A 26,208-nucleotide genomic window follows, 5' to 3' on the forward strand; every position below is an offset into this window, starting at 1 on the left:
ACAATCTTTTGACTTAACAAGGAATTAATCAAAATAATAGTTAACAAGTGAAATCAGCTGATACTTCGAAAAGAACGGGTTGTTGATTTTGATTTGTCTTACTGCCGATGACTTCTGAATTGATGAGTTCGTCGTCAACGATTGTTAGTTTCTCAATCGGAAAATAGTTCAGCTTTTCTGTTGATTGCGCACCACAGACGATGAAGATGTCGTTACCGATTCTCAACGCCGATGATTCTCTTGATCTCTGAAAAATTGTTCGTTAGATTGTTATTAATGAGAAAGGATTAACGTCGCTAAGAAAACCAATATTACTCCATAAGCCGTCCTTCAGAAGCCAAATTTCTCGAGTAAGGTCAGGAATATCTGGATTGTATCCGCCAGCCATCACCATTGCACCACTGTCCAAACCAATTAAGACATGAGCCCTTATATTTCTGAAATTCTAGTCCGCGTAAGAACCTTAGTTAAAGTATTACTTTGGATGATCAGCAAGGCTTGTCCACCCGGTTGGAGTAAGCGTTTCAACTTTCTTGAAGGGGCCAACATTCAGAGAGCTTGTTCCACCGGCGGTTGTTGGTTGGCCTTGATACATACCCAATTTACCAAAGCCATGATGGTACTGCGGGACAAAAGTAGTAGGTGCTGTCGTAAAAGCATCGAATACTTCACATCTTTTGCCCTTATTTTCGTGTGTCAAGAGACTTCAGACTGGGCTCGCCACGATAGAAAATAAAATTTTTCGAAGAAATATATTCAACGAGAATTCAGCTTGCTTCCTAGTTTATATAAAATAATGATAATGATAATTATATCAATACTTAAATATTATAAATATTTTATTAATTATAGGACTTTCTTAAGCCCTTGCTTTACATCAAGGTGAAGGGCGGCCACGTTCCAATTTGCGAACACCGTTCGCAACAAAGTTAAAAAGTGTCCCGAATATCCACTTCGCGCATTTTCAACTCAGTTGGGTTGGCAGAAGCAGTCTTCCTCTACCGCTGGGACACATTTTGAAAAAAGTTAACTTCTCAATACACAGGCGCGCGACTAAGCGCTCAAAACACGGGGTCGGGTTAGGGTTAGGGTTAGGGTTAGGGTTAGGGTTAGAGTTAGGGGTCGGCGCGCAAAATTTGGAGTGTGATAAAGAGCGCTCAAGACTTTTAGCTCTAACTTGCGTTTCCGGCAAGCAAAAAAGTTACTAAACATATTGCTGGAAAGCTTGAACACTCACCTATCAAGATTTACAATTAATTCTGCAAAACACTTTTTGAATTTAAAGCTGAAGATTGAAAGATAAATCCAGTGCAAAACGCCACCACTTTTGAGAAAAGTTCCAAAATTTCACAAAGTGGTTCGTTTCAGTCATCTTAGCTCACATTTCAAAAATCAGGTCAAATGGATAAGCACAAGAGAAATTACGGCGGCTCAAAATCGCCGTGGTCGGTTGAACCGACCACGTGTATTGAGAAGTTAAGAACGATTTTTCGATTTTGCGAACGCCCTTCGGAAAATCGCCGCCCGCCACCCGTATATCGTATCAAAGCAGACGAGAGCTAAAAACATTTAAGGATATAGTAATCGCACTTGGTCATTTGACGCTTGAATTCTTCAGTAACTTATAAATTATAATAAGTTATTAGTTGTTATAAGTTATAATGCTAGAGTTTCCTGCAATGACTCAAAATTACTTTTAGAGAAAATTTAGAAAAGTGACAAGAGCTTTTATCAAATAACCCTCAAGAACTGGTAGTCATAGTGCACATGAGGATCCCTGAAAATCACGAAATTTGGCATTTTCCGCAGAGTAGCCAACTTTGACGGGCTAGAAAAAATATTTCTTCTTTGAATTTCGAAAAAAAATTCTTGTTAATAGTAAAAACTAGGATACCCAGGAATTCAAGCTCAAAGTAGGCCTCAACGATGACTATACCCTTACTAAGCTTTTTTACGTTTTTATCAGCAAGGAGAAAGATGAAATGTAGTGGTACTGTTACCTTGCATTCCGCCGTCTATGGCGAGTGCTGCAGACTCAGCGCCATAATAAAAAGTGAATTTAACTGGAAGCTCGGTGAACTCGCACCCATTCAGCATCGCTATCTTTATCAAAACATCAAAAAATTAATAACTTGGACATTATTATACCTTTTGATTGCTTTCCATGCCATAGCCTCCTCCAAAAACATACATTTCTCCACGAACGACCGCAAAATGACTTCCACCAGTATATTCAGCAAAATTAATTGTATTTGAATCTATTGTCGATGGCGCACTGACCGATACATCCGTCATTTGTCCACTTGAAGAGATCGTGTAAGCATCTGCCATATAACTAGGGAACACCAAAATGTGCTTCTCACAACCTTTCAAGCATTCCGAATCGTCAACATGGCAGAGATTAATCTAAAAATATTTTTTACGATATTTTTCTCAAAGAATTTAAAATTTTGTAATTTGCCTGGTGAATAATGAACAAGGGAACACATGTTTGAATTTAAGGGATGAAAAAAGACACCACTTATTTTTAAGGATAAGCTCACCTCGCAATCAAGCGTCATTTCAGTCGTTTCAGAGCTTCCAGGAAATATAAAATTAGTATACTCGAATTGAACAACAGAATCACTCGTCGAATCCGATCGCCAACGAAAATTGAGACCATTATCGATTGGGCAAAAATTGTTGACAAGCATGAGACTGTAACCAGCGTCGGTGTTATCAGTGACGGTGCATCTTTTGACGATGAATTTCGTATCATTTATCAATTCTGGAGCTTCGATCTGGGCGAAAAGAGTGTTGCCGACGGTGATACTTGTGGATGAAAAGTCAACTTTGTTTGTGTAATCTGCACTATCGTAAAAATTGATTGAATAAGACAGGTCGACAAATGGATTTCCAGCGTTGATCGTTTGAGAAACGGTTACTGCGTTGCTTTTTTTTTGGTTTAAAAAATTACAATGAAAAAAAAAGTCGTCGATGTTAATTTCAAACCAAGCCTTGAATTGTAGTGGCTTGTTGCGGTCATGGTACTGTTAAAATGACAAGCAAAGTCAAAAGTCCGTTTCCGCCCAATGACAACGCCATTTGCAACTCTACTTCCAATGTGAAGAGTATTGCTGAAAGAAAAAGTGCCGTTCTTTCCAAGGAATTTTGAAATTTGGCTTTCAATGAATGAGAAACTTTCTTATTTCCGTTCCTGGGTGTCAACAACAGTTCCACAATCGTAAAAAGAAGATGGTGTTATCTTCCAATGAGTAGTACCGTCTTCAACCGCTGAACAGTTGTCGTGATTTAGATGGATTGAGAGTTGATCAACTTCAGGCACAACACATTTATCAAGAAAAATAGTCGGCCCCGATGCTTCACAGGTAATGTTGCCTTTCTCTGGCGCAATGAGACATGTCTTCCCGTCCAAATCTAACCGTCAAAATTAAACTTGAAAACATTAGAAAACAATACCAAGCGTCCAGCAGTCCGGACAGGAGCAAACCCCCTCTGAACAAAAGTGCGAGCATCCTCCATTGTTTCCATCGAAACAAGTTGCATGAACTGCACTTGTCAAAATGACAAAGCTTTTCGAGTTCCAAATTAACAGTCAAAAAAAAACGTTGAGTCAAAAATTTAGACAAAATTTTGGTCAAAAATTTCAATTATTTTGTTGATTCGAGCCTCCTCCCCGAAAAAAAGGGAGTTACAATGAGTTTATCAAAGACAAATTTTTAATAATTGAAACAGCGAAAATATTCGAACTTTTCCTTATAGGCTTCATAAGCGTTCGAAGAGGTCTTTCTCTAGAAAAAAATAAACGTTATCAATCCAGTGCGTCGTGCTCTAACCCGAAAGAACGTGGCTGCCAACGTTCCTGAAAGGTGGATTTCTTGAATTGCACCCAAAGGCAAGTTAAAGTTCGACGTTTTCTGGTAAGTTTTTATTTATCATATGATTATTTCGCAACGTTGAAAACACAGAATTTTATGTTTTTTTTATTTTCAGAAAAATACAAAATTTATAGGGCAGGAGTTATTCAGAATTTATTATACAGTTTCTTCATCAATCGTGAAAAGTCCCTCTTCATACATGACTCGCTGGAGAAATTGCAGAAATTGAAACGCATGAACATAAACTCCATCTTGAATTGAAAATAACTATTGTATCATTGAGTAACTGAAACATTTACCTTGACGATTAATCTTTTCAATCGACTCAACAGGAAATTCAAAGTCAGGGACAACGCTTCTCATGATGTGGCTGCTTTGAAGTTGATTCCGATCCGTTTCGATGGGAAAACACGATTCCTCAAATTCTTTCTCCCAAGAGCACTCCTGATTTGAACACAAACACGAGTTTTCTTGTCGATTTCCTGCGCATGAGTACTCGCATAAACGCTGATATCTTTCAATCGTGCACTTTAAATCTGTCGCCTTGCTTGGAAGATATTTCAAGCAGACGCTAAACTTTCCTAAAAATATTGAAAGTTTTCAAGAAATAAGATTTTCATTCTTACTTGCGAAAATTCTTGACCTTCTGGAGCTTTTTCTCTTTGACTCCACAGAGGTCTCCGATTCTTTTTCTTTGATTTCTTTGTCTACTATTAAATCATGACGCAGAATGTCCTCAGTTTCAGTCACAATCTCGCTTATCTTTGATGTTGGCTCTGAAGTCGTATCGATTGTTGTTGCTGATGTTGCTGATGTTGTTGATGTTGCTGATGTTGTTGTTGTTGTGGTTGATGTTGCTATTGTCGTTGTTGTCTTTTGTATCGAAATTTTACCCAAGCTTTTTGGTGTTTTTAAAAAACATCAGAAGTAAAAAATGTACTTTTTAAAAACGAGTCTTTTCCACTTGCATCCAGAAAAAACTTTGAAAGGGCCCACATCTGTATGGCAATTACAAACTCTTTCATATTGATGAATTTTGTTAGTATCATGAAAATCAATGTCAACTGTGCATTTTGAAAATTCTGCTGAACCTTGAGGACAGTTCCACTCCTCGCAATTTGAGTCATTTTCATGCTCTTCGCAAAAACTGTTTGGGAATCATCGCACTGATCACGTGACCCAATTGAAACTGAATATTTTCTTCCTGTTTCTCGAGCAGCTTTTGTTTTCTGCGCTTGTATGAAAAATAACACGTAAAAAGCTTTCATGACAAGGAATCAAAAATTTTTCTTTATTTCTTCGATCGTGTGAAAAATTATATATTTTCACGAAAAGTGGCGCTAAAGTGCGATCAAAAAAGCTGGTTAACTTTTAATGATAAAGCGAAAAATTTTCGCGCAAGCAGTTTCATCATCTGTTCAAATATTCGCAAAAAAGAAGTACTTAAAAAATTTAAGATTTTATGCTTTAGAATCTAAATATTAGGGTCGGCCAAATCTTAAGTTTAGATCTCGAAAATCTTTTAGAAGTAAGTTTTCTTTTAACGTTTTCGATCTTTTAGGATCAGAACACGACATACGTGGCTTTTCATCGGGGTAAGTTACTTGCGGTAATAAGCGAAAAATATTGATCCCAAAATTAACAGTACGTTTACAGTAAGTATACCCTAGTCATTCCTCTCTCATTTTCCCTGAGAGAATCAGGGTAAGAATAAACGGGAGCTAGACAAAATTTTTATTTGAAAATTTATAATTGAGACCGTTAAGGGTGTCAAGATCGATAAAGTAAGGGTCTATCTTATGAGTTGACCAACAAATCTATGATTATTTTGTCATAGTCTATTTGAAATTGGCTATAACTAGCTAAACACGATGAAAATTGAGTTTTTTTCTCGGCTTAGAAGGGAGGGTGAATATAAACTGATGCAGAAAAATATTCAATTCGATGTTGACACCCTTAACTACAGATAGAAAAACGCATATTTTTGGATTAAAATTTAAAATAATGCCGAGCGAAAAATATAACATGATATGATTTCCGCAAATTTTGAGTTGGATCACCCGTCAAAACAACAAGCGTCATGAAGAAAGCTTGCGAGATTTAGAATGCAGCATCGTCACCGTGACTGATTTACAAAGAAATCAAACATGGTAGAGAACGTGGCATCACTTGAGAGGGAGACCCTCGACTCGCCGGGATTTTCGCCTGACCCTCGACTCGCCGGGAAAAAGTATGCAGACAGAATCCCGGCGAGTCGAGGGTCACAAACCCTAACCCTATCCCTAATCGCTAAGCACAATTCCTCAACACTTACCCTAAACCCTAACCATTAACCCAAACTATAACCCCTACTCAACCTTTTCTTGGGGAAATATTTGATAAGGAATGATTTAAAATATAAAATATTTCAGCGTTAAAAATGGGTATAATTGGTGATTCTAGCAATCTCTAGAACACCCTCGACTCGCCGGGAAAAAATATGCAAAGTCCCGGCGAGTCGAGGAAATCCCGGCGAGTCGAGGGTTCCCGACTTGAGAGTGTGATGTCGTCGGATGTCTCTGACCAGGATTTTAATTACCAATGACGTTTCCTCTAACTCTCATTTTTACGATCTTCCCGTGCGCCATTCAGCCTATTGAGCCCCAATTAAACAACTTAGGCGACAAAAGAAACGCAAGAAAACATGATTTTTTCCTAAAAAGTAAAATCCAACATGAAATTTTCAAATTTCTTCTTTTATTATACCAGCTTTGTGTCTGCGAGACAAGTCGAAGAGATAAAAGCGGAAAGTTGTGAAGATAAAACGGCTGATCAGATTCCAGAATACTGTCTGAGTAAGTTTTTCTCAAGAACAATTTTTCATATGAAGATTTTTCGTTTTTCTTTGAAAAATTGCTAAATGTAGATTTTCAGCATGTGGGCCAGAGAAAATTCAAATTTTAATCAACAGCAATTATCTCAAGAACAAAACTGGCTCCGATAATCACAAACTTCTTTTTCATGGAGAGAAAAACTACATGGAACGATCTTGCCATGCCAACAAGCTCAACCTTCCGGAGAGCAAGCAAAAAGGCATGATAGAAATTGTCATGGCGAATAATTTTGGGCTATGTTCTACGCGGTAAGGAGGGGAAAAGCGATGAAGAGGTGAAGGTTTTTTCTAGAGTTGAGGAAGAGAAGATCGACAGTCATAATTCTTTCTTTCATTATTCAAATACAATTTGGCACAAGAATGATAACATTACGAACGGAAAATATCCGAGAGAAGAATTTATCGCGTGGAAATGCTCCTATGGCTCGCGCTACCACATCACTCCTGATTGCAAAAATGAAACTCATCCAGAAGAATGCCAGAAAATTCCAGAAGATCATTTGAGCGGCTTCAATTTATCAAGCAGTCACTCAAAGAATTTATCGTCGATCCGTATTGACAGGGAAAATAAAGTAGACTTAGAAACTGATCTTTCTTTGTATCTCACGAACGAGGACATGTTCAACAGTCTGAGGATTTATGGGAAAGCATACAGCAGCCCTACATTTGAATTTGAAGGTTTGATCTCGTAAATATAAATTTAATTCAAGCCGAAATTTAGACCAACTTGTGAAATACGATTATTTTGGCGGAAGCGAGCCATTTTATGTTTTGGACAAAAACAACCCTTGGACATCCTTACAGGAATGGGATAAAAACAAACGAGTTTGAGCATCAAATTTTTATTGAAAAAATCATGAAAGATGGTAGACAGAGTAAATTTTTACTTGGATTCAAGAGCCTTGGATCGGGCCTTGTTGACGGCGGCTTCGGCCATTTCGGCTCGCTCGTTGGCCTCGTCAAGTTCGTGCTGGACCTTTCGGAATCGGGACATGGCGGAGGAGGCGGATTCGGTGGCGTCCTCGGCGGCCTTCTTGTAAGACTTGGTCTTGGAGTTGAGCTTGTCGATGGAGTCGGACAATCGGATGAGGTTCTTCTTGTCTTCATCGTTGGCGTAGTTGGCTTCCTTGTACTTTCGCTCGAGTTTTCGCATGACCTTGGTGTTGTCGCTGGTTCGTCGCTGCTCGGCTTCGAGTTCCATTTCGATTTCTCGGCACTTGGCTTCGAGCTTCTGGACGGCCTTCTTGCCACCCTTGAGGGCGACCTGCTCGGCTTCGTCGAGTCGCAACTGGAGGTCTCGGAGCGAGTTCTCCTGGTTCTTCTTCATTCGCTCAAGATGCTGGGACTGGTCCTGCTCCTTCTTGAGATCTTCAGAGAGAAGGGCAGCGGTGGTCAAGGCCTTCTTGGCAGCATCCTCGGCGGATCGAGCCTCACCGATGGCTTCCTCGACTTCGGTCTTGACGGCGTTGAGTTCGCCCTCGATCTTTCGCTTCTGGTTGATGAAAGCACCGTTCTGGGTGTGGAGCATGTTGGATCGCTCGTTGGCTTCCATGAGGTCGTTTTCAGCCTGCTTTCGGGTTCGCTCGGCCTGCTCGAGTCCTTGTCGGAGTTCTTCGATCTCAGAGGTCATGAGACCAACTCGTCTCTCAGAAACAGCGGACTGTTCTCGGAGATCTTCAGTCTGTCGCTGAGAATCATCAAGCTTCTGGTTCAAGTCCTTGAGCTGAAGAAGGAGATCCTTGGTGTTCTTCTGGGCATCCTGGGCCTGTCGAGAGGCAGTGGCCATGTTGACTTCCAGGTCGTTAAGATCGGATTCCATCTTCTTTCGGGATCGGATAGCTTCGCCTCGGGCTCGCATCTCGTTGTCAAGAGAAGCCTGGATCTGCTCAACAGATCGGGAAGCGTTTCGTCGGGCGTTGTCGATTTCTTCGTCCTTCTCGGCCAATCGTCGGTCGATTTCCTGCTTGAGCTGCTGGAGCTCAACCTGGACTCGAAGGGTCTTGGCTTCTTCGGACTCGATGGCAGCTTCAGCTTCTTCAAGAGAGGACTGAATGTCAGCTCGCTCCTGGTCGGCGATTCGCTTGGTCTTCTCGAGCTCGTGGATGGTCTTGGATCCTTCCTGGAGCTGATCGACGAGTTCCTGAGCTTCTTCAGCGAGGTTCTTGTTCTCTCGTCGGATGGCTTCTAGGTTGTCGACGGCTTCTTCAGTGGAGTTCTTGAGCTTGAAGAGTTCGGTCTGCTGGTTTCGGACTTCCTTCTGGGCGAACTCAAGCTCGACCTGGGCTTCCTCCTGCTTCTGCTTGGCTTCAGCAAGGAGCTTATCGAAGTTTCGCTGCTTCTTGTCCAACTGGGCAGCGGCAGAGTTGGATCGCTCAAGATCAGCGGAGAGATCTTCAACTTCACCCTGGAGTCGGGTCTTGGTCTTCTCAAGAGATCCACATCGGCCCTGGGCGGCTTCGACCTGCTCTTCAGACTCCTGGAGTCGAGCAACGAGCTTCTTCTTGGCCTCTTCGAGCTCCTCAGTTCGCTGGATGGCGTCGGTCTCGTACTTGTTTCGCCACTGGACGCATTCATTGTTAGACTTGGTGAGGTTTCGCTGGAGCTCCTGCTTGGATTCCTGTTCCTCTTCCATCTGCTCTCGGAGCATGTCAGTGTCGTGTCGCTGAGACTGGAGCTGGTGAGAGAGAGAGTTCTTGGCCTTGGACTCTTCGTCGTGCTGTCGCTTGAGCTCATCGTGAGTCTGAGACAAGGAGTTCTTGTTTCGGACGAGCTGGGAGTTGACGGTATCCTTCTCTTCAATGTGTCGTCGGAAGTCGTTGATCTCCATCTGGAGTCGGTTGTTCTCGTTGTTGGAGTCAGAGAGAACAGAGGCACCTTCCTCAAGCTTCATCTTGAGATCAGCAATGTTGTCCTCGAGGTTACGAGTCTGCTTCTCGTAGTTGAGCTTGGATTTGGTAAGGGACTCGACGTTGACGTGGAGCTCGTCGACTTCCATCTTGGCCTCAGACTTTTCCTTCTCGAGCTTCTGCTTGATTCGGTTAAGGTTTTCAATCTGCTCAGAGAGAGAAGTGTTCTGGTCGGTCTGCTTCTTTCGGATGTTGGAAAGAGAGGACTCGTGATTGAGAGTGGCTTCCTCAAGCTCTCGTCGGACCTTGGCAGCTTCAGCGTCTCGTCGCTTGGAGATTTCGATCTGAGCCTGAGTGTTGGAACCGGCTTCTTCGAGTCGCTCAGCGAGCTCTTCGAGTTCTCGGGAAAGATCAGCTCGGGTCTTTTCAGATCGAGCTCGGCCGCCTCGCTCGGATTCGAGTTCCTCCTCGACTTCTTCAGTTCGTCCCTGAAGCTCCTTGATTTTCTTCTGGAGCTGACCAGCAAGAGCCTGTTCGTCCTCAAGCTTGGCATTGAGCTGAGAATAGTCGAATTCAGACTTCTTCAAGGATTCCTCCTGACCGGCCTTGTCGTTCTCGAGATCCATGATCTGCTCTTGGGAAAGTCGGATATCACCTTCGAGCTTTCTCTTGGCTCGCTCAAGATCCATTCGGGCCTTCTTTTCGGCTTCGAGGCCGATTTCGAGATCATCGACCTGCTGCTCGAGTTTTCCCTTGGATTTGGTAAGATTGACGACCTTCTCTTCTTCGCTCTGGAGATCTCCAAGAGTCTGCTTGTGTGCTTCCTGGAGGGCCTTCTTTTCCTTTTCGAGCTTGTGAATGTTCTCGGAGATGGAGGCAAGCTCCTCGGTGACGTTCTTGGACTTGTTCTCAGTAGCGTGCTTTTCTTTCTCGATCTTGGCAAGGGTAAGTTCGAGATCGTCGATGTCCTTCTTGAGTTCAGAAGATTCATCTTCGAGCTTTCGCTTCTTGGCAACGAGCTCGTTGTTCATCTCTTCCTCGTCTTCGAGTTTCTCCTGGAGATCTCGGATCTTGGCATCAAGCTCAATCTTGGCAGCGATGAGTTCTTCGCATCGACCCTCGGCGTCGTCGAGAAGGGCGTTCTGAGCTTCGGCCTTCTGGGTGAGCTCGTTTCGCTCCTGTTCAAGGGAGACGGACTGCTCTTCGAGTTCGGCTCGTCGCTTCTTCTCCTTTTCGAGCTGCTTCTTGACCTCTTCGTAGTTCTTCTCGAGCTCCTGCATCTTCTTGCCTTCTTCGGCCTGGGAGATAAGGGGCTTGATCTTGTAGATGATCTTCATCCATTCCCAATCCTTCAAGTACTGGAAGGCTCGGATGTTGCCCTGGATGATTTCGATCGAGTCTCGTCGCTTGATCATCTCAGCGTAAGTTCGCTCAGCCAATCGGTATCGCATGTAAGACTGGAGAGAAGTAAGAATAGCAGCGATTTTCTCATCTCGCTCATCCTCAAGGTCACCAATAACACCGGCCTTGAAGAAAAGCTTGGTGTGACCGAACTTGTGCTTGGCATCGGAAAGCTGAATACCAGCGCAGATTTCCTTGGACATGGCCTTCCAGTCGCAGAATTCCTCGTCCTTCTTGGCTTCAGCGTGGAGGATGACGTATCGCTTGGCGAATTCTTCGTACTGGACTCGAGAGGGGAAACCCTTTCGGCAAATACGGATACCTTCCAACACACCGTTACATCGGAGCTGATGGAGGACCAAGTTCCAGTCCATGTGTCCTGGCTTTTGATTTCGTTGGGGACAATGCAACGGACAAAGTGGGGCTGGGTGGATCGAAGGTTAGCCATTAATCGACCGAGAGATTCTCGATGGAGACCAGAGACAGTCTGGAAAGAACCACCCTTCTGTCGCTTACCACCTTTTCCTCCGCCACCCTTCTTGGCGGCTTCGGCGGCGTCTTCAGCAGACATGTAAGACTCCCACTGCATGATGATACACTTGTTAGAAGATTTCTTGAGGAGACCGACAACAGAGGGGTTGAGGGGATCCTTGTTCTTGAGGAGCCAATCAGTGACGTTGTAACCGACAGTACCGGCGTAGTGGTAAAGCTCAAAGTGAGGAGCTGGGACCTCAGCGTTCTTGTGGTTCTTAGGGTTGGGCTTGCCGATCTTGTCGTTCTTACCCAAGTGCTGCTGGAAGAGCTTGTCTCGGAAGGTCATATCAGTAGCCTTGGGGAACATGCACTCTTCTTCGAGGGTGGACATGATACCAAGTGGCTTCTCGATCAAGTCGATGGTGGCTGCCAAATCCATACCGAAATCGATCATCTCCCACTCGATACCTTCCTTCTTATATTCTTCCTGTTCAAGGACGAACATGTGGTGGTTGAAGAACTGCTGGAGCTTCTCATTGGTGTAGTTGATGCAAAGCTGTTCGAAGGTGTTGAATTCGAAAATTTCGAAACCGGCGATATCCAAAATACCGATGAAGAAAGATCGGGGAGATCGGTGGAAAGAGCTCGGTTGACGACTTCGACGAGCCACTTGAAGAGTCGATCGAAGACGGCCTTGCAGATGGCCTTGAGGGCGTAGTTGACCTGGTCTACGGTCTGACCCTTGGTGACGTAATCGGCACCGACCTTGATTCGTGGAGTACAGAGGGCCTTGGTGTATTCGGGTCCAGAGATACCCAACATGTAACCAGCAAGATCAGCGGCCTCGTGTCCGTCGGGCTCGGCCTGTTCTTCTCGGGGCTTCTGCTTGAACTCCATGTTTCCGGAGTGCATAAGACCAGCAGTAATCATGTAAATACCGGCCTTTTCTTCAGCATTAAAGCCGAGAATATCGAAGGACTCGTCGGTGGCGTCGAGTTCCTCAATATCGTTGATGGACTTGACCTTGATTTCACCCATGGAGCAGTATTTGTAATCGTAGGGGTTGTGAGTAATCTGGCACATTTCGTTGATGTCCTTTCGACCTTCGCAGCAGATCTGGTAGAAGATGTGGAAGCATCGTTCGGCCTTGAGCTGGAAGACGACTCGGGACTTTTCGAGAAGATAGGTATCGATATCACCAGAGGCGAGTTTACCAGTCAAACCGAAGTGAATTCGGATGAATTTACCGAATCGGGAGGAGTTATCGTTACGGGTGGTCTTGGCGTTACCGAAGGCCTCCATAGCAGGGTTGGCAGCGACAATCTGATCTTCGAGGGTTCCACCACCCTTGAGAGCGGGAGCACCATCGTCACCGTCTTTGCCACCGGAGCCGAGGGCGGCGACGACGGCGAAGTACTGGATGACTCGCTTGGTGTTGACAGTTTTACCAGCACCAGACTCACCAGTAATCAACATGGACTGGTTGTGTCGCTCTCGCAACATATCGTTGTAAGCGTTATCGGAAATGGAGAAGATATGGGGAGGCATTTCGGACTTTCTCTTGCCCTTGTAGCAACCGACGACGTGGTTGTCGTACACGGAGAGCCACTTGTAGGGGTTGACGGTGATACAGAAGAGACCGGAGTAGGTGTAGATCATGAATCGTCGGTATCGCTCGTCCAAGTTGTAGACGACGGCGGCTTCGGAGAGATAGGTCATGTTGGCCAAATCTTCCAAAAGTTCGTACTTTGGAGGGTTCTGCTTCTCGACCTAAGCATCAAATCAGTCTCCATTTACTCAAATCTTGTGACTTACGTTTTCGTCCTTGAAGTCCTTCTCCTTGTTGTCGTTCAATCGTCGGACCTTGGTGGTGCCGGGCTTGTCACCCTTGCCGACGACGAGACCCTTGACGTAGCCAGTCTCGGAGAATGGGACCCAGACCTGCTTGGCACCCTCGAAGGGCTGGTTTCGGATCTCCAACATGGTGGTGTCGGGAAGACGGAGCCATTGGGCGGCGTTTCCGGCTGCCTCGGGATCCCAAAGCGACATCTTTAATTTTTTATAAGAAAATAGTTTGAAGAAAAGATTTAATTAAGAAATAAAGAAGTAATTATCGAAAAAAACGATAAATAGAATTTCTCTCTCTCTCTCTCTTACCTTGTTCTTAAGTTTTTGACTTTCAGAACAGAATGGTGAAAGAACCTCGATTCCATCTTCTTTTATGCTCTTATCAAAGCTCTTCCACAGGTCGATTTCATCACCCGGACGCCGGCAGAGCTTCCCAGAGGTGCCAAGTTGCTAATTTTCCTTGTTTCTAGAGTCATCTCCTATGATACAGCACGAGTTGATTCAGTCTTATCATGCCAAAAAGGGTCATTAGGGCGGTTTGCTGCCATAAACAGACCCGTGCGGTATCACTTTCAGCTCCTAAAACTCGCGCGATTCACACCTCGCAGTTATTTCTGGCACCCGTTAGAAGCGTTTTGCAGATTTCAAACTGTAAATCACGGGTTTGAGAAACCTCACTGAGGTACAGTCGTGCGATTTACTGTAAGATCGGTGATTCAAATGAGTAAAAAGGGCACTTTTTCGCGCAGAAACTCGCGATGAAAGCAATTGAAATGCAATTTATCAATTCAAGAATGAACTTTAAGGACCCCCCCGTCAAGATTTGAGAAATCCTATTTTTGAAATTTTGACCTCAGATTCGGATTCCTCGTGCTAAAAAAACAATTTTTCGCTTCATTTTTTCGGGGCCTATCTCGACTCTAATACCCTTAAAAATTGACTTAAAGTTTTGAAAATTGAAAAGGAATCGATGCGCTCGGGAGCGAGAATGAACGACTTTTCCACCAAAAAGGTTAAAATCTAGCTATTTTCTAAATTTTTGATATTCAGGCATGTTTTTAATAATTAATTTAATGAAAAATTTATTTTTGTAGTATATTAAAATAAAAATTTCGCCGTTAGAATCAATTTTCCATTAAAAATAGAGGGTCATTTTTTAGGTGAATTCATGGATGAATTTTCAAAATTTCCTTATGGTGCCCTCGAGAGAGTCCCAAGCTTTATTTTCCACGAAAAAAACTTTTCGTCACTTAAGGTCATCTCTGAGATATTCGTGTTTGAAATTTTAAGTTATCGCCATGACATCCTTAAAAGGCGTCCGAGTGAGCTCAATGTTCTGGTGCCCTAGACCAACTATCGAGCTACGCAGTCGTTGAAAATTTTTCAAAAATCTTAAGGGTATCAACCCGAAATCGATGTTTGAAAAAGTCATTCCCACATGACGGAGGGGTCCTTAAGTTTAAGTCAAAATTTAAGACTAATCACTAAAAAGTCCTTATCCCAAACGAAAGACTTACATTATGACAACCAACGAAACACAACAAACATACCTCAGCAATTTCGTCAAAGCCTTGGCGGTGAAAAAGTGCTGGGTCTCCACCTCCCCTCATGCGGATGAACTCTTTCCTCGTGCGGTTAAAATAATCGAAAATGCCTGTCCAGTTGGTGTTTCTTCAAACGTCTATGCTTCTGGCCAGGGGCAAATTACACGAATCTCTTTCGACTCGGAAACGCCCGAGCTTGAATATCTCCAATATTCGGTACCGCTTTTAACAAAGTCTACTCGCTTACTGAAATTCTAGCGCGACCCATTTTACGTCCACTGCGATATCACAGTCTGTTTTATCAACGAAGAATGCCCTGGATTCTGTGAGCATTCTAGAGAACACCCTGTTTGGAAAAGCTTTGTGAAAGACAATCATTACCAACAGCTTTCCATTCACAATAGATGGGGGCCTTTTTACAAATCCGATTCACCAGCCCTTGATTTCGCAAATCTTGAGCCCCAGGAAAAAGAGTAAGAAAAATCAGCAAATCAGATAAGTAACAGAACTCTAGGCCGGACGAAGAGGAACAGCTCTCGGCCATAAATCAGTATTTGGAAATGCTGAGCATGCAAGAAAACAAAGAAGAACCTCCCCCTGAAGAAGAAAAATTCGTTGCTCCAGGCGGATCTGGACCCTTGGTCCTCATTTTCTCCCTTGTTTTTTCATTCGTCGCGACGATGGCACTTATTTCCACCGTGTCATTCTTCTGCTCCCGCCGAGTAAGTCTCCTTTTTGAGAGCTTTTTCTATCGATTTTCTAGGGATCATACGATGTTCTCAATCATTCAAGAGCTTTCACTACATAATCTGTATTCATTTTCTCCCACATTTTCTTGTACATAAGCGTCGTTTTTAAAAAAAATAAGATGTGCTACAGTCAGTTTCCGATGTGTTTGAAGTCGTTCTTGTGGTTGTTTGTTCCGCCTTGTTTCGCATGCCAAGCAAGACTAAAGTTGCTTTTTGAAGAAAAGAAAGAAAACAGAGTTTGGGTTCGAAGGACGGTGTAGAAAACCTGAGTCAGGGTTTTGAAACAGCTTAAATTGATAGATTGGATATGCGATTTGAGACCCGAACTCAGGTTATCTACACAAGTTGCCGAGCCTTGGAATGGAGTACCTCATCATTGATTCGCAGCGGTATTCCATCAAAGGAAAGATAAGATTCGATTCGGAAGAGAGCATTCCTAAAATTGGTAACAAAAGAGCAAGATCTTCAGCAGACCGTTTATTCGAAATTTCATATACAAAATATTTTCGATTTTTTGAAAACAAAAACTTACCTTGAAGACAAAGATGAAACGCATCGTGCAAATTATAAGCCGTCAGTTTGTCCGACCAGTGTCCCTTGCTCTCTCCACTTGCCAAGAAAAGGTACAATAACGAGCAAAACTTCATCTTTCCTTCTTTTTTATTTCTGGAGAAAACTCTTTTTAAAACACTTTTTTGGGATCGACGGGAGGATAATCTACTTAGGAACGAGGTGAGACGCAATTTATACAAGTGGAAATGTATTCACGACAAGATGTCAGAAAAAGGACAGTATTTCAAAAACACGTGGCCATCAAAAATTAAAAACCAGCATGAAGCTCTCACTAGTTTTCTCATTTAACATTTTCTTGCTTCGCGAGGCTTACAGTCGTTCTAATTGACCCTATGGATGATTTTTGTCGAAAAATAACTGAACTAAGAATCGGCAAATCTTCCCCGTGGGAAAGGCGGGTCTAACTTTGTTTCATGTTTGGCAAGGTTCCGAAAGTGTACTTGCGCGTTCCAATCATCATTTGCAATGATTGGGCGGTGGTGGCGGAGCTCGAGTGACTCACCTTGAAAAGAAAAAAAACGCGCCAAGGCGGAGCAGCGCGCATTTCGCAGCTTGCCAATTTTTTATTTCACATTTGCACCTTTTCCAAGCGCAAATCCGAAAAACAGCCAAAAATAAAGAAAAAAGTATGAAGCCGGCTGTAGAGAGCCTGTAAGAAGAAAAGAAGAAGAAATTGAAAGCAGAAGAGAAGTTTAACAGAGGTAATTATAGAATTTTTGTTTTTTGAAAGACAAAAGAAGTTTTTTTTTATTTCGACTTTTCTATTGAAAAAGAGCGAGGATGTTAATTATTGAGTTTTCTTTCTTTTCACACCAGGGCCTTTCCGTTCCAAGAATTCTAGCGCTAGAATAAGAGAAATCAGACCCTTGATACATCGATTTACAGTCGAAAATTCGGAGGTTTTTGACAAAAAAAAAAAGGTTTTTATTGATTTCCAGGCGGAAATTTATGAAATGCGAAATATAAGCTTTTTTCGCTATCATCAAAATTGGAGTTAAAATTCTTCTTTTTTCGCACTCTTCAAGTTCCGGGTCGCGGCTGATCCGGATGAGTGGAGCGGAATGTAACAAAAGCTTCTTTCTTCGGCCATCTGCATATTCCCCTTTTTTCGCCCTTTCATCTTTGCTTCCGAAACATTGCCCAACACTTGAAAAATGAGAATTTGAAGAGCTCGCGCATTAATTAATTCTGTTTGTATTTCCACACCTGTTTTGAGCGGAAAATATTCTCAAGAAAAAATGCTACTGCGGAAGCTCATTTTAAGTTTGGAAGGCTTGACCTTTTGAGTGAGTGTTTTAATGATAAGCACCGGGGTCTTTTGACTGATAAAAAAGTAAATATCGGCAGTGAAGGTCGAAAGGCAAATTTTTTCTAGAAAAATTTTAGGAAGAGCAAAAAATTGCGAGAATTTTGACCAAAATTATGATCGAAATATTGGGCAATCAAATTAATGCATTTGGCCAATAGGCCAATCAGAATAAAGAAAAAATCCCCAAAAATCGTATTTTTTATCAAGAAAACTAAATTTTACTCGAAATTAAAATGCACAATTAATTTTTTTTTTAACCAGCGGAACTTGTAAAAAATGCAGCTGCGACCACTCAAAACTCGTAATAACAGTTTTCGATTAAAACCTAATTTCGTTTTGATAACAGGCCGAAATTATCGCTGATGGAGGGCGGCAGCGGCGGATTTAATTTATCGCTCGAAAGGGCTAATCCAAAGCCAGGCTTTGATCTTCCTCTCAAACGAGAAAACAATTTTGCTGGGCCCCTGGCAGGCCTGGCTGCCCTAGAACGCCCGTCATGTCAAAGACTTAATTAATTTTAATGCGTGAAATTCCATTTTCGAGCGTTTTTCCTTTCTTTTCGACAAACCGCAGGCGGTAACTCCGCCCTCAAGGATCACCGGCGATTTTTGCTTCTTTTGCCAACTTTAAAGCTGCTCCCGCATTTCCCAAAATCCTGGATTTCCCAAATCCTGGATTTCCCCAAATCCAGAATCGGCGGAATCCTGATTTTGCGATTTGAGAAATTCAGGATTTTGGGAAATCCAGGATTTGGGAAATCCAGGATTTGGGGAAATCCAGGATTTGGGAAATCCAGGATTTGGGGAAATCCAGGATTTGGGAAATCCAGGATTTTGGGAAATCCAGGGTTTGGGAATTCCAGGATTTTGGGAAATCCAGGATTTGGGAAATCCAGGATTTTGGGAAATCCAGGATTTGGGAAATCCAAGATTTTGGGAAATGCGGGAGCAGCCCATCTTTAATTTTCTAATTCTAGAAAGAAAGATGAAGGAAAAAGTGCTCCATGCTCTCAACACAACAATGGGAATGCTCTCCCTCTTGATGATCGGCTTCGGCCTCGGACTCAAAACCTTCTATTTGAAAATGCTGGAAAATCTGACGGAAGACGCGCAAGTGATCAGATACAGCTCGCTCTTCTGCTACACGATCTTCATCATCAACAGCATGATGCTCATCTTATCGCTGATCGGCCACGTGAGTCGCTGGCTCAACCGAAAAATGGTTTATTTATTGCTCCTCATTTTCGTCTTTTCGACCGCGATTTTGTTGCTGGTTGTTCTTGGCTTGTCTGTTGGAGTGTTTTCGAATTTCATTCCGACTCTTGCGCCGCTTCCGGAAACGACCAAGGATGCGCTTCTGTCAAATGACAATATCAAAACTGTAAGTTTTTTCTATTTATTGAGAATTCTAGCCGAATCATCTGAAAATCCTTTGATGAGTCATTTTTCAGTTCATGGTGATTTACATCCTCAACTTGGGAGTTGACATCATCGTTTTGATCATCACTGGAATCGTCGCAACAATGCTCTTTTGTGGAAAGAAAATCGACTCAAAAGCCGAAATTTCTCAAATCCCAAAATCGGAGCTTTCTCGATTTGCGGTTCCAAAAGAAAAACGCGCTTTCACCAGGTACCAAGAATTGATATTTTCGGCGTTTTATTTTTAGTGAAAGTTTTCAATACACGAATTTCGGAGAAGAAAACAAAGAGCCGCTCACAGTTAATGACCTCAGAAGAAGCCAACACAACATTGTTACCTCATCAACAAGAAAACTGCCCGATTTGCCGCTTTTTAACAATTTCAAGGAAAGTGTTCAAAAAAGCGAATTTTCAAAAAATTGATAAAAAAAAATCGATCAAAATTTGAACTCTTGAAAAGCCTGTTTCTTATTCAACCCGAAGAAATCCTTCGGCTGTCCGGTCTGCTCCCAATCTTCATCGACTAGAAAATGTGATCTTGATCAATTCCGACTCGAAAACCGATGATTCAACAGCTGATTCAAACGAATCCGCCCCACTCATCAAAAAACAATGGTAAAATTCACTCGCTCCTTTCTCCAATCACGTCTCTTTTTCAGTCGAACGAGGCATTATGACCGTCGAAAACAGTGCAGTTCGGTTACAGAAGAATCAGATGTAATCCGAGATGCCGATTTTGCCAACCTTCGTCTTCTCACTCGTCCGCCAATTGGCGCTATTGATGAGTCGCCACCAGGTCCTTTTCGCCCCCATCATCGACAAAAGTCCCAGCCAATACTCTCGGAAAATCTGAATCAAGCCATGACCAAATCAGATGTTGATGCAGAAGTCAACAGATTACTCTACAGCTCGCAGAACAACTCAGGAACCGGTCCGCAAAATCCTCAAAATCTCTCCTTATATCTTCTTTTGAAAAAATTGCTGATCGTTTAAAAGTTCTCTCCGTTTCTGGAAACAAAGAACTCTGTAAAACTCGGCTGATAAGCGTCCCCGAACCTTCAGAAATCGATGATGAAGAAGAAAGCAACAACAACAACAACGAAATCGTTGTCACCAAATCCTCACCTTTTGGATATTCAGAGATCAAGACTGCTTCGCCAGTTACCCTCTCGATTTCGATGAATTCACAAAATCAGCCCGAAATCGTTTCTGACTCGATTTGCCATGTTTAAACCTTTCCTGGTGCCTCTCTTTTCCTTTTATATTCACTGCCTGTACAAAAAAAGAAATACAAAGAAAAGACTGATTTTTTCAAGACGAGAGATCAATTTCGTCAAATTTCTTTTGGGAAAATACCTTCTGTTTGTCTACTCCACCAATTTTTATCAAAAGCAAAAAGAGTTCATAACCAAGAGAATGAGATTTTTGAGTCTTTTTCCAGCTTCAATTTTCGCATACGAAAGTTGCGAGACTTTTTGCAAGAAAGAACTTGAGCAGTGTTTTTTGTCTTGCGATCCTTCCGATTTCTCTTGTCCACAAGGTAACGTTGAGCTTTTTGTCCCATTGGACCCCCCGTCAGCTTTTTCCTTTGAAAAATGTAAATTTTTAAAAACACCATATTTTTGGTTCTTGATGTGTCCTCAGGTTAACTTGCTTCAAAACTTGATAAAAAGAAATTTTTCACCAAAAAAAATCAATATTTTTGCCAAAATAAGGGCAAATTTGTCAATTTTCGGCGAAAAGTCCAATTTTCGAATGCTTTTTTTGGGGGTGAAGGAGTCGAGATAGACCCCCAAAATGTAGCCTCAAAATTTTAAAATTCCGAAATCTGATTTTTCGAAAAAAGCTGGGGGGGTCCTTGAAAGGAACTTCAAGAGTGTCTGAGAGACGATACATCTTGTCGGCCAGAATGTGCAGAAGCTAAATTCGCGATTTTCTACCGCGACGAAGCTTGGACGACGAATTTTCGAATGGACGCTCAAGAGGATTTGACTTCCGAGTTTGACTTTGACAACCACGACGTTGACTACAGTTGCACTGTTGAGCACAAAGGCAGTTACTATCTTATTGGTGGCTTTGATGATCGAACAAGAGTTTCGATTTTCGAAAACTGCGGATTGCGAAAGGTAACGGATTTGGAACAAAACCATCAAATGCACAGATGTCGATCGTTCCAAGACGAAATTTGGATTTGCGGAGATAAGGATCGGGCGAACGAATGCACCTCGCTCAATACGGAGACTCTGGTGGAGACAACAAGGCCATCCTCCGAGATTGGTCATCTTCTTGGCGGTCTGGTTGACTATCAAGGTTAAAAAGAGAAAAAAGGAGATTTTGTAGAAAAACTTGTTGAGGCACTCTTCTGAGAATCGCGGGGTATTCTAACAAAATCAGTGCTTTGAGCGAAAATGGATCAGAATGGCAATCTTGGGGAGCAAATATCGGGGACTTTATGCACAGGAAAGGGCTCTGGAATCCTCTTTCTCTTTGATTGTATTTAAACGTTCGTTAAATTTTGACTCGAAATTTTCGAGCTCTGAAATAGTTTTACGACAATACAAACTGAAGGGACAATTTTCCTCTTCGGTGGCTATTCAGATTTGCAGCAAGAATACACTCATCGGATTTGGAAATATCTTCCTGAATCGCATTCTTGGACGATTGAAGGAAACATGCTCGTCAATAGGATGAACTTTGCCTCTGCTCTAGGGACTCGTTTTCTTTTCTAGAGAAAAGTAAAGTCCGGTTTCGTAAAACGGGAATCAGTGAATGGTAAAGTCTTTTCCGTTGGCGGATTTTACGAGCTGAATCACGAAGTTTACGATTTTGACACTGGTTTATCGACTGCTTTGGATACGACGCTAAATTCGAAGCTTTTTGTTGAGCTTGTGCCTTTCTCTTATCTTCAATGCTGATTAAAACACTGAAGTAAACCCAAGAAAAAAACCCTTCGAATTAGAATTTTTTCTACAAGAGGGTCTTTCAACAACGACCGGGCTGATTTGCATGATTGACCAATCAGAGCACAGAATAATTCCTCATGATGGAAATCGCCCCGGTCGTTGTTGAATGACCTCCTTGTAGGATCAGTTTTTGAAACAGTTTTACTGAAACAGAGAGATTTATTATTTTTTCTTTTTTAGTTTGTATAGATAAACATATTCAAGCCGGCGGTATTAGAGCTTCCATCCGAGTTGTAGTATTCGTCAATATTCGCATAGTAAGTGATGCAGCATCACTGATGCTGATGTCGCCGTTAAAGGAGGTGCTTATAAACTCATCTTGACAGTATTTTTGACCTAAATTTTCATTTTTTTGTATTTTTTTCTATTCTTACCATTAACTTCGATATAAGCTTCATTGCAATTCAGGTAGCCATTGTAACCTGGTGGGCCGAAAAGCCCGAAGGAACCTTCGACTTTTTGGGAATCAGAAAATTTCATGATTAACAAAACTAGTACAGAGGTTTTCTAATAGTAAGTCTCGACCAAATTTTTGGAAAAGTCTATTATTTCGGAAAACCGCTGAATTTGAATTTCGAATCCCTTCCGTAAACCATATTTACAGGATTATTAACCGTGATGGTGCAATTTATTTCATCTTGATAATATGGGCCGCTAGTGGGTACATTAGTTTCGAAATATTTTCAAGTAGTTCCATCTGGTTTAACCTCACTCAGTTCTGCTGCGGTGAAATTCACGTGATGAGGTGAATCAGGGGTATCCATGCTAACGAACCAGTTTTCTGGCATTCCTCGTTGGCCCTGGCCCTCCATTAAAATTATATTGACCATGAGCGGCATTACAAAGAAGAAGCAACAGATGCAGCAGCAAAAGCAAATAAAACCTTTTTCAGGTTGATTATTGATTCATATACCCGAAGAAAAAAAAACGATTTTGAAGAGAAGAAAGTTTGTATCATTTTTAAAGATTCAACTCGAACCTGCGCCACCGCTACTGCTTTTGCTGCTTTGAGTAGGAGGAAGCGTTGTTGAACCAGGTGGTCGGGAAAAAGCTGGTGGTGGAGCTTGATAACTCGGTGTCTGAGGAAAGGATGGTGCTGGAGCTTGTTGAGAAAATGATGATGACGGCGCCTGAGGATAGGCTTGTGCTGGAGAACTTCTGTTGGTTTCAAATCAACTTTATCCCTTTTGAATGCGTTTTTTATCAAAAAGTAAAAAAAAGAAATTTATATTTTTGGAATCTTTGCCCATAGGACGACCCCCAGGGATCTTGGTTGTTGTAATACGCCATTTTTAAAACTGACTGCGATTTTTGCGAAAAAATACTTATAAATACGGATTCTAGAGATATAACTTAATTTTATTTTCAAAGTACAATTAACAGAAATAACTTTACAGTCAATAAATTAATGCTCCTCCTCGCGATTTACTTATGGATAAGCTCAGTCGGATGAGCTCCCAAGACGGGGCTGTCCGCATTGACCATTTTTTCCGTCAGTTCCGCCATGTTTTTCCAATGCGACTCATCTTGTCTTAACAAAAATGATAGAAATGTCTCATCAATAAATAAAATTACTCTGTTAGTTGATCAAGAGCGCCATGAATCTTCTTCAACGAGTCGAAAATATAAGTTTTGGCAAGTAGAATTTCCTCTTCCTTGTTTGCAGTTGGGTGTTTCTGGGCCGCAGTAGCTCTAGAAAACGATATTTACGGTGAATCGTCTAAATTCTTACCTAGATAAAACGGCAGAGCTTGCGAAAAGCTCAATCGCAGCTTCAGCTATTCTCTTGACATGAAATTGCTGATTGATGATGTCCTGAAAATTGATTTTTTTATGAATTTTTTCCAGAAAAAGTACCTTGTTAAATTTTTGAAGAATCTTTTTCGACGCAACTTCGAATCTTGTGATGGCTTCGCCGACTTTCTGTGCTTCTGGGTGGAGCGCGGGGTCGACATATTGTTTCAAATCATTCACCGCTTCAATCAATTTTGAGAACACTCTTTCTTTTATTGAAAAATACCTGTTTTAGACCCCTTTTCTTTCGCCCTCTGGTCCATTTTGAACTTGATCAAAGTCGGTGCATTCGCGATTGGGCTTTTGGCGGCTTTTGCGATGGGCGCCAATTGTTGACCTGTGTATTGAAGACCTTGAAGACCCACCATTAGTCGAAGAATGTCATTTGTTCCTTCGAAAATTCGGAAAATTCGGAGATCGCGCATCACTTTTTCCACGCCTTTTACTGTGCTCAAAACACCATAAATAGTGGAAATTTTTCGCATTAACATATTTTTTATATTTAGTTTAGTCGACTACTTGTTTTATTCAAAATGATCTCTTTCAATTAGGTGGCGAGTATGCACCATCCTTGTTCAAACATGTATCCCATTCCACCCATAACCTGAATCGTCTCATCACAGCAATGCCAGGCTCTCTCCGAAGCAAAAACTGAAAGGCTCAATAAACCCTTACTCAAAGAAATGGCTTACTTTTTCCACAAGCAGCCTCAAGATGATAGTTTTCAGTCTTGTGATCCATCGCATTTGCGACCAAATAGCTAACTGCTTCAGAGGCGTATTGCTCCGCATGCATTCTGGCGAGTTTTTCTTGAATCGCGCCAAATCTGAAAAATTATGGTCTGATGGGGCGATCTAAAATGGCGTGATTTCAGTCTTATGGCATGATTCTTTCAGTTCTACTATTTTCCCCAATTTCATTTTACAAAAAAAAACAACTCACTTGTAGATCTTATCCCTGAACTGCGTTCGATTCGCGGCAAATTCCGTCGCTTTCTTTATTAATCCCTTTTGCGTTCCATTCAGCGTCGCACCCATTCCATATCGCCCCGAATTCAACACCTCCATCGCAACTTTGAATCCTTCTCCCACTTCTCCGATCATATTCTCGGCCGGAATTCTGACATCATCAAAGTAGACCTCAGCAGTATTCGAGCACTTGATCCCCATTTTCTTTTCCGGAGCGCCGTGAGTCACTCCGCCGAAATCACGCTCGACGATGAAAGCTGTCATTTTATCCTTTATCGTTCCATCTTCTTGTTGAACGGGAACCTGGGCGAAGACGGTGAAGATGTCGGCTATACCACCGCCAGTGATCCAGATTTTTCCGCCGTTCATAAGATAGCTACCGTCTTCTTGTTTCACTGCTCTTTTCTAGGGTTAGCAAGTGGAGTTTATCGCAAATGATATATCATATTTTTTCAGAAATTCACATATTTATGGCTGGCCCACAACCATCAGGGAACACGAAAAATTTTATTTATTCCTCAAGATCTGTAACGAAGCAAAAATCTTTACTATGTTTACTTTTAAATCATTTATGGTTTTTGAGAATTCCGATTTTTTCATTTGAGACCCTGGCCTTGTCTGAACGCTGGAGGCATCAGATCCAGTACTTGGCTCAGTCAAGCAAAACGCTGCAATCTTCTCACCAGAAGCAACCAACGGAAGATACTTTTCCTTCATCTCCTGAGTTCCGAGAATCAAAATCGCCTTGAAACCGATACTCTGATGCGCACCAATATAAATCGAAACACCAAGATCCAGCTCGCCTCCGATTTCCGACATTCGCGCCATTTGGACGTTTGACATGCCAAGACCGCCGAGTTCTTCTGGAACTTGCATGCCGAAGAGACCAAAGTCCCTGAGCATTTGGACCATTTCTGGGTCGAGGTCGCCGCGAAGGTCATTTTCCAGGGCTTCGTTGGTTCCGTCAAAAGCGTCAAAAGAGGCGGAAAAGAGCTCGTTTAGCTCGTCAACTTGTTCCTTAATTTATTGAATAAAAAGATTGATCTGAAAAAAATAAGGAAAAAATTGAATTTTACCTGATTAAAAACTGACGGATACGGGAAAATATTTTTCGGGTTAATTTCCCCATTAAAAAGACCAAAAACAAACGAGTCACTTCTGTCTGGAATCGGCTTGCTTCCGGCTGCTCTCACTCCTTGTTTGAGAAAATTACTCTTTTGCAAAATAACTCTCTTCATTTTTTTCGTCTTTTTTGTCTGATTTTTCGAACTGAACTTTGGAAGGTGGGGCGTAAATAACTCAGAATGCAGCAAACGAACAAATATTTGAAGAAATACCCAGTCTGTTACTGCTTTCGCTTTTTCCAGAACAAAAAAATTGGTCATAACATGGAACAAATTTTGGTTTGAAAGGTCGAAGATCAAAAATCAAGGGCGAGGGTTAAAAAAGTGTGGACTTTGATATAAAAATAATCGAATTTTTTAACGGATCCCGAGTATGAATTTTTATTATTTTTTATTTGTAAAGTTTTTTGGTATTTAATTTTTGTTACTTTTTATCATGAAAACAAG

At 42.0% G+C, this 26,208-nt stretch overlaps 8 protein-coding genes and 1 long non-coding RNA gene across 12 annotated transcripts; 4 read left to right on the plus strand and 5 right to left on the minus strand.

The window, feature by feature from the left end:
* Nucleotides 1–6: 6 nt before the first annotated feature.
* On the minus strand, nt 7–3,132 carry LOC145696810 (uncharacterized). 3 transcript variants are annotated; one of them, XM_081773902.1, is made up of 8 exons: nt 2,997–3,132; nt 2,544–2,931; nt 2,149–2,406; nt 2,001–2,103; nt 1,532–1,559; nt 480–704; nt 293–437; nt 7–247 (listed from the first exon to the last, which is right to left on the minus strand). In XM_081773902.1, the coding sequence occupies exons 1-8, from the start codon at nt 3,023–3,025 to the stop codon at nt 41–43; spliced, it is 1,383 nt and encodes a 460-aa protein (XP_081630028.1). In that variant the 5' UTR covers nt 3,026–3,132; the 3' UTR covers nt 7–40. The 3 variants fall into 3 exon arrangements, with proteins under 3 accessions (XP_081630028.1, XP_081630031.1, XP_081630029.1); XM_081773905.1 differs by having other exon boundaries at nt 71–247; nt 316–437; XM_081773903.1 differs by having other exon boundaries at nt 71–247; nt 307–437.
* Nucleotides 3,133–4,013: 881 nt separating this feature from the next.
* LOC145696383 (uncharacterized) lies at nt 4,014–4,876 on the minus strand. The gene is made up of 4 exons (XM_081773407.1): nt 4,830–4,876; nt 4,505–4,776; nt 4,178–4,459; nt 4,014–4,129 (listed from the first exon to the last, which is right to left on the minus strand). The coding sequence occupies exons 1-4, from the start codon at nt 4,874–4,876 to the stop codon at nt 4,035–4,037; spliced, it is 696 nt and encodes a 231-aa protein (XP_081629533.1). The 3' UTR covers nt 4,014–4,034.
* Nucleotides 4,877–6,543: 1,667 nt separating this feature from the next.
* Nucleotides 6,544–7,674, plus strand: LOC145697427 (uncharacterized). The gene is made up of 4 exons (XM_081774630.1): nt 6,544–6,712; nt 6,792–6,999; nt 7,043–7,428; nt 7,472–7,674. Exons 1-4 carry the CDS (start codon nt 6,592–6,594, stop codon nt 7,579–7,581), a joined length of 825 nt encoding a protein of 274 aa, XP_081630756.1. The 5' UTR covers nt 6,544–6,591; the 3' UTR covers nt 7,582–7,674.
* On the minus strand, nt 7,616–13,714 carry LOC145697426 (uncharacterized). Its single transcript, XM_081774629.1, is given in 5 exon segments — nt 7,616–11,388; nt 11,391–12,101; nt 12,104–13,241; nt 13,287–13,520; nt 13,629–13,714. Coding segments are annotated over 4 exon segments (5,838 nt in total). The 5' UTR covers nt 13,629–13,714; the 3' UTR covers nt 7,616–7,633.
* A 1,120-nt stretch (nt 13,715–14,834) lies between these two features.
* Nucleotides 14,835–15,753, plus strand: LOC145698936 (uncharacterized). Its single transcript, XM_081776176.1, has 4 exons — nt 14,835–15,079; nt 15,122–15,336; nt 15,378–15,585; nt 15,627–15,753. The coding sequence occupies exons 1-4, from the start codon at nt 14,840–14,842 to the stop codon at nt 15,669–15,671; spliced, it is 708 nt and encodes a 235-aa protein (XP_081632302.1). The 5' UTR covers nt 14,835–14,839; the 3' UTR covers nt 15,672–15,753.
* LOC145698937 (uncharacterized) lies at nt 15,688–16,576 on the minus strand. The gene is made up of 3 exons (XR_014133962.1): nt 16,145–16,576; nt 15,982–16,048; nt 15,688–15,812 (listed from the first exon to the last, which is right to left on the minus strand). It is a non-coding gene; the product is annotated as an uncharacterized LOC145698937 (long non-coding RNA).
* Nucleotides 16,577–16,717: 141 nt separating this feature from the next.
* On the plus strand, nt 16,718–20,218 carry LOC145697345 (uncharacterized). 2 transcript variants are annotated; one of them, XM_081774536.1, is made up of 5 exons: nt 16,718–16,886; nt 18,471–18,874; nt 18,945–19,123; nt 19,161–19,527; nt 19,572–20,218. In XM_081774536.1, the coding sequence occupies exons 2-4, from the start codon at nt 18,479–18,481 to the stop codon at nt 19,333–19,335; spliced, it is 750 nt and encodes a 249-aa protein (XP_081630662.1). In that variant the 5' UTR covers nt 16,718–16,886; nt 18,471–18,478; the 3' UTR covers nt 19,336–19,527; nt 19,572–20,218. The 2 variants fall into 2 exon arrangements, with proteins under 2 accessions (XP_081630662.1, XP_081630663.1); XM_081774537.1 differs by having other exon boundaries at nt 19,167–19,527.
* Nucleotides 20,219–20,326: 108 nt separating this feature from the next.
* On the plus strand, nt 20,327–21,403 carry LOC145697518 (uncharacterized). The gene is made up of 3 exons (XM_081774744.1): nt 20,327–20,452; nt 20,788–21,222; nt 21,267–21,403. The coding sequence occupies exons 1-3, from the start codon at nt 20,329–20,331 to the stop codon at nt 21,401–21,403; spliced, it is 696 nt and encodes a 231-aa protein (XP_081630870.1). The 5' UTR covers nt 20,327–20,328.
* Nucleotides 21,404–23,230: 1,827 nt separating this feature from the next.
* LOC145700764 (very long-chain specific acyl-CoA dehydrogenase, mitochondrial-like) lies at nt 23,231–25,911 on the minus strand. Its single transcript, XM_081778091.1, has 10 exons — nt 25,714–25,911; nt 25,251–25,654; nt 24,612–25,037; nt 24,362–24,495; nt 24,251–24,320; nt 23,896–24,119; nt 23,733–23,851; nt 23,608–23,690; nt 23,451–23,567; nt 23,231–23,406 (listed from the first exon to the last, which is right to left on the minus strand). The coding sequence occupies exons 1-10, from the start codon at nt 25,873–25,875 to the stop codon at nt 23,301–23,303; spliced, it is 1,845 nt and encodes a 614-aa protein (XP_081634217.1). The 5' UTR covers nt 25,876–25,911; the 3' UTR covers nt 23,231–23,300.
* Between the last annotated feature and the right edge of the window lie 297 nt (nt 25,912–26,208).

This window comes from Oikopleura dioica, chromosome 2 (genome assembly GCF_907165135.1).
Source record: "Oikopleura dioica chromosome 2, OKI2018_I68_1.0, whole genome shotgun sequence".
NCBI lineage: Eukaryota > Metazoa > Chordata > Appendicularia > Copelata > Oikopleuridae > Oikopleura > Oikopleura dioica.

Coding starts and splice junctions, on each gene's coding strand:
- LOC145697345 (XM_081774536.1), top strand. CDS start 18,479: ATGAAGGAAAAAGTGCTCCATGCTCTCAACACAACAATGGGAATGCTC. Junction 18,875..18,944: donor CAAATGACAATATCAAAACT/GTAAGTTTTTTC, acceptor GTCATTTTTCAG/TTCATGGTGATTTACATCCT. Junction 19,124..19,160: donor GAAAAACGCGCTTTCACCAG/GTACCAAGAATT, acceptor TTTTATTTTTAG/TGAAAGTTTTCAATACACGA.
- LOC145700764 (XM_081778091.1), bottom strand. CDS start 25,875: ATGAAGAGAGTTATTTTGCAAAAGAGTAATTTTCTCAAACAAGGAGTG. Junction 23,852..23,895: donor AGAAAAGGGGTCTAAAACAG/GTATTTTTCAAT, acceptor AATTGATTGAAG/CGGTGAATGATTTGAAACAA. Junction 23,568..23,607: donor AGCTCTGCCGTTTTATCTAG/GTAAGAATTTAG, acceptor ATCGTTTTCTAG/AGCTACTGCGGCCCAGAAAC.
- LOC145697427 (XM_081774630.1), top strand. CDS start 6,592: ATGAAATTTTCAAATTTCTTCTTTTATTATACCAGCTTTGTGTCTGCG. Junction 6,713..6,791: donor GATTCCAGAATACTGTCTGA/GTAAGTTTTTCT, acceptor GTAGATTTTCAG/CATGTGGGCCAGAGAAAATT. Junction 7,429..7,471: donor CCCTACATTTGAATTTGAAG/GTTTGATCTCGT, acceptor GCCGAAATTTAG/ACCAACTTGTGAAATACGAT.
- LOC145697518 (XM_081774744.1), top strand. CDS start 20,329: ATGAGATTTTTGAGTCTTTTTCCAGCTTCAATTTTCGCATACGAAAGT. Junction 20,453..20,787: donor CGATTTCTCTTGTCCACAAG/GTAACGTTGAGC, acceptor AGGAACTTCAAG/AGTGTCTGAGAGACGATACA. Junction 21,223..21,266: donor CGGTCTGGTTGACTATCAAG/GTTAAAAAGAGA, acceptor AAACTTGTTGAG/GCACTCTTCTGAGAATCGCG.
- LOC145696810 (XM_081773902.1), bottom strand. CDS start 3,025: ATGACCGCAACAAGCCACTACAATTCAAG. Junction 2,407..2,543: donor AAATGACGCTTGATTGCGAG/GTGAGCTTATCC, acceptor AAATATTTTTAG/ATTAATCTCTGCCATGTTGA. Junction 2,104..2,148: donor GCATGGAAAGCAATCAAAAG/GTATAATAATGT, acceptor GTTTTGATAAAG/ATAGCGATGCTGAATGGGTG.
- LOC145696383 (XM_081773407.1), bottom strand. CDS start 4,876: ATGTGGGCCCTTTCAAAGTTTTTTCTGGATGCAAGTGGAAAAGACTC. Junction 4,460..4,504: donor AAGGTCAAGAATTTTCGCAA/GTAAGAATGAAA, acceptor CAATATTTTTAG/GAAAGTTTAGCGTCTGCTTG. Junction 4,130..4,177: donor TGAAAAGATTAATCGTCAAG/GTAAATGTTTCA, acceptor TTTCAATTCAAG/ATGGAGTTTATGTTCATGCG.
- LOC145698936 (XM_081776176.1), top strand. CDS start 14,840: ATGACAACCAACGAAACACAACAAACATACCTCAGCAATTTCGTCAAA. Junction 15,337..15,377: donor CTTGAGCCCCAGGAAAAAGA/GTAAGAAAAATC, acceptor ACAGAACTCTAG/GCCGGACGAAGAGGAACAGC. Junction 15,586..15,626: donor CATTCTTCTGCTCCCGCCGA/GTAAGTCTCCTT, acceptor TCGATTTTCTAG/GGATCATACGATGTTCTCAA.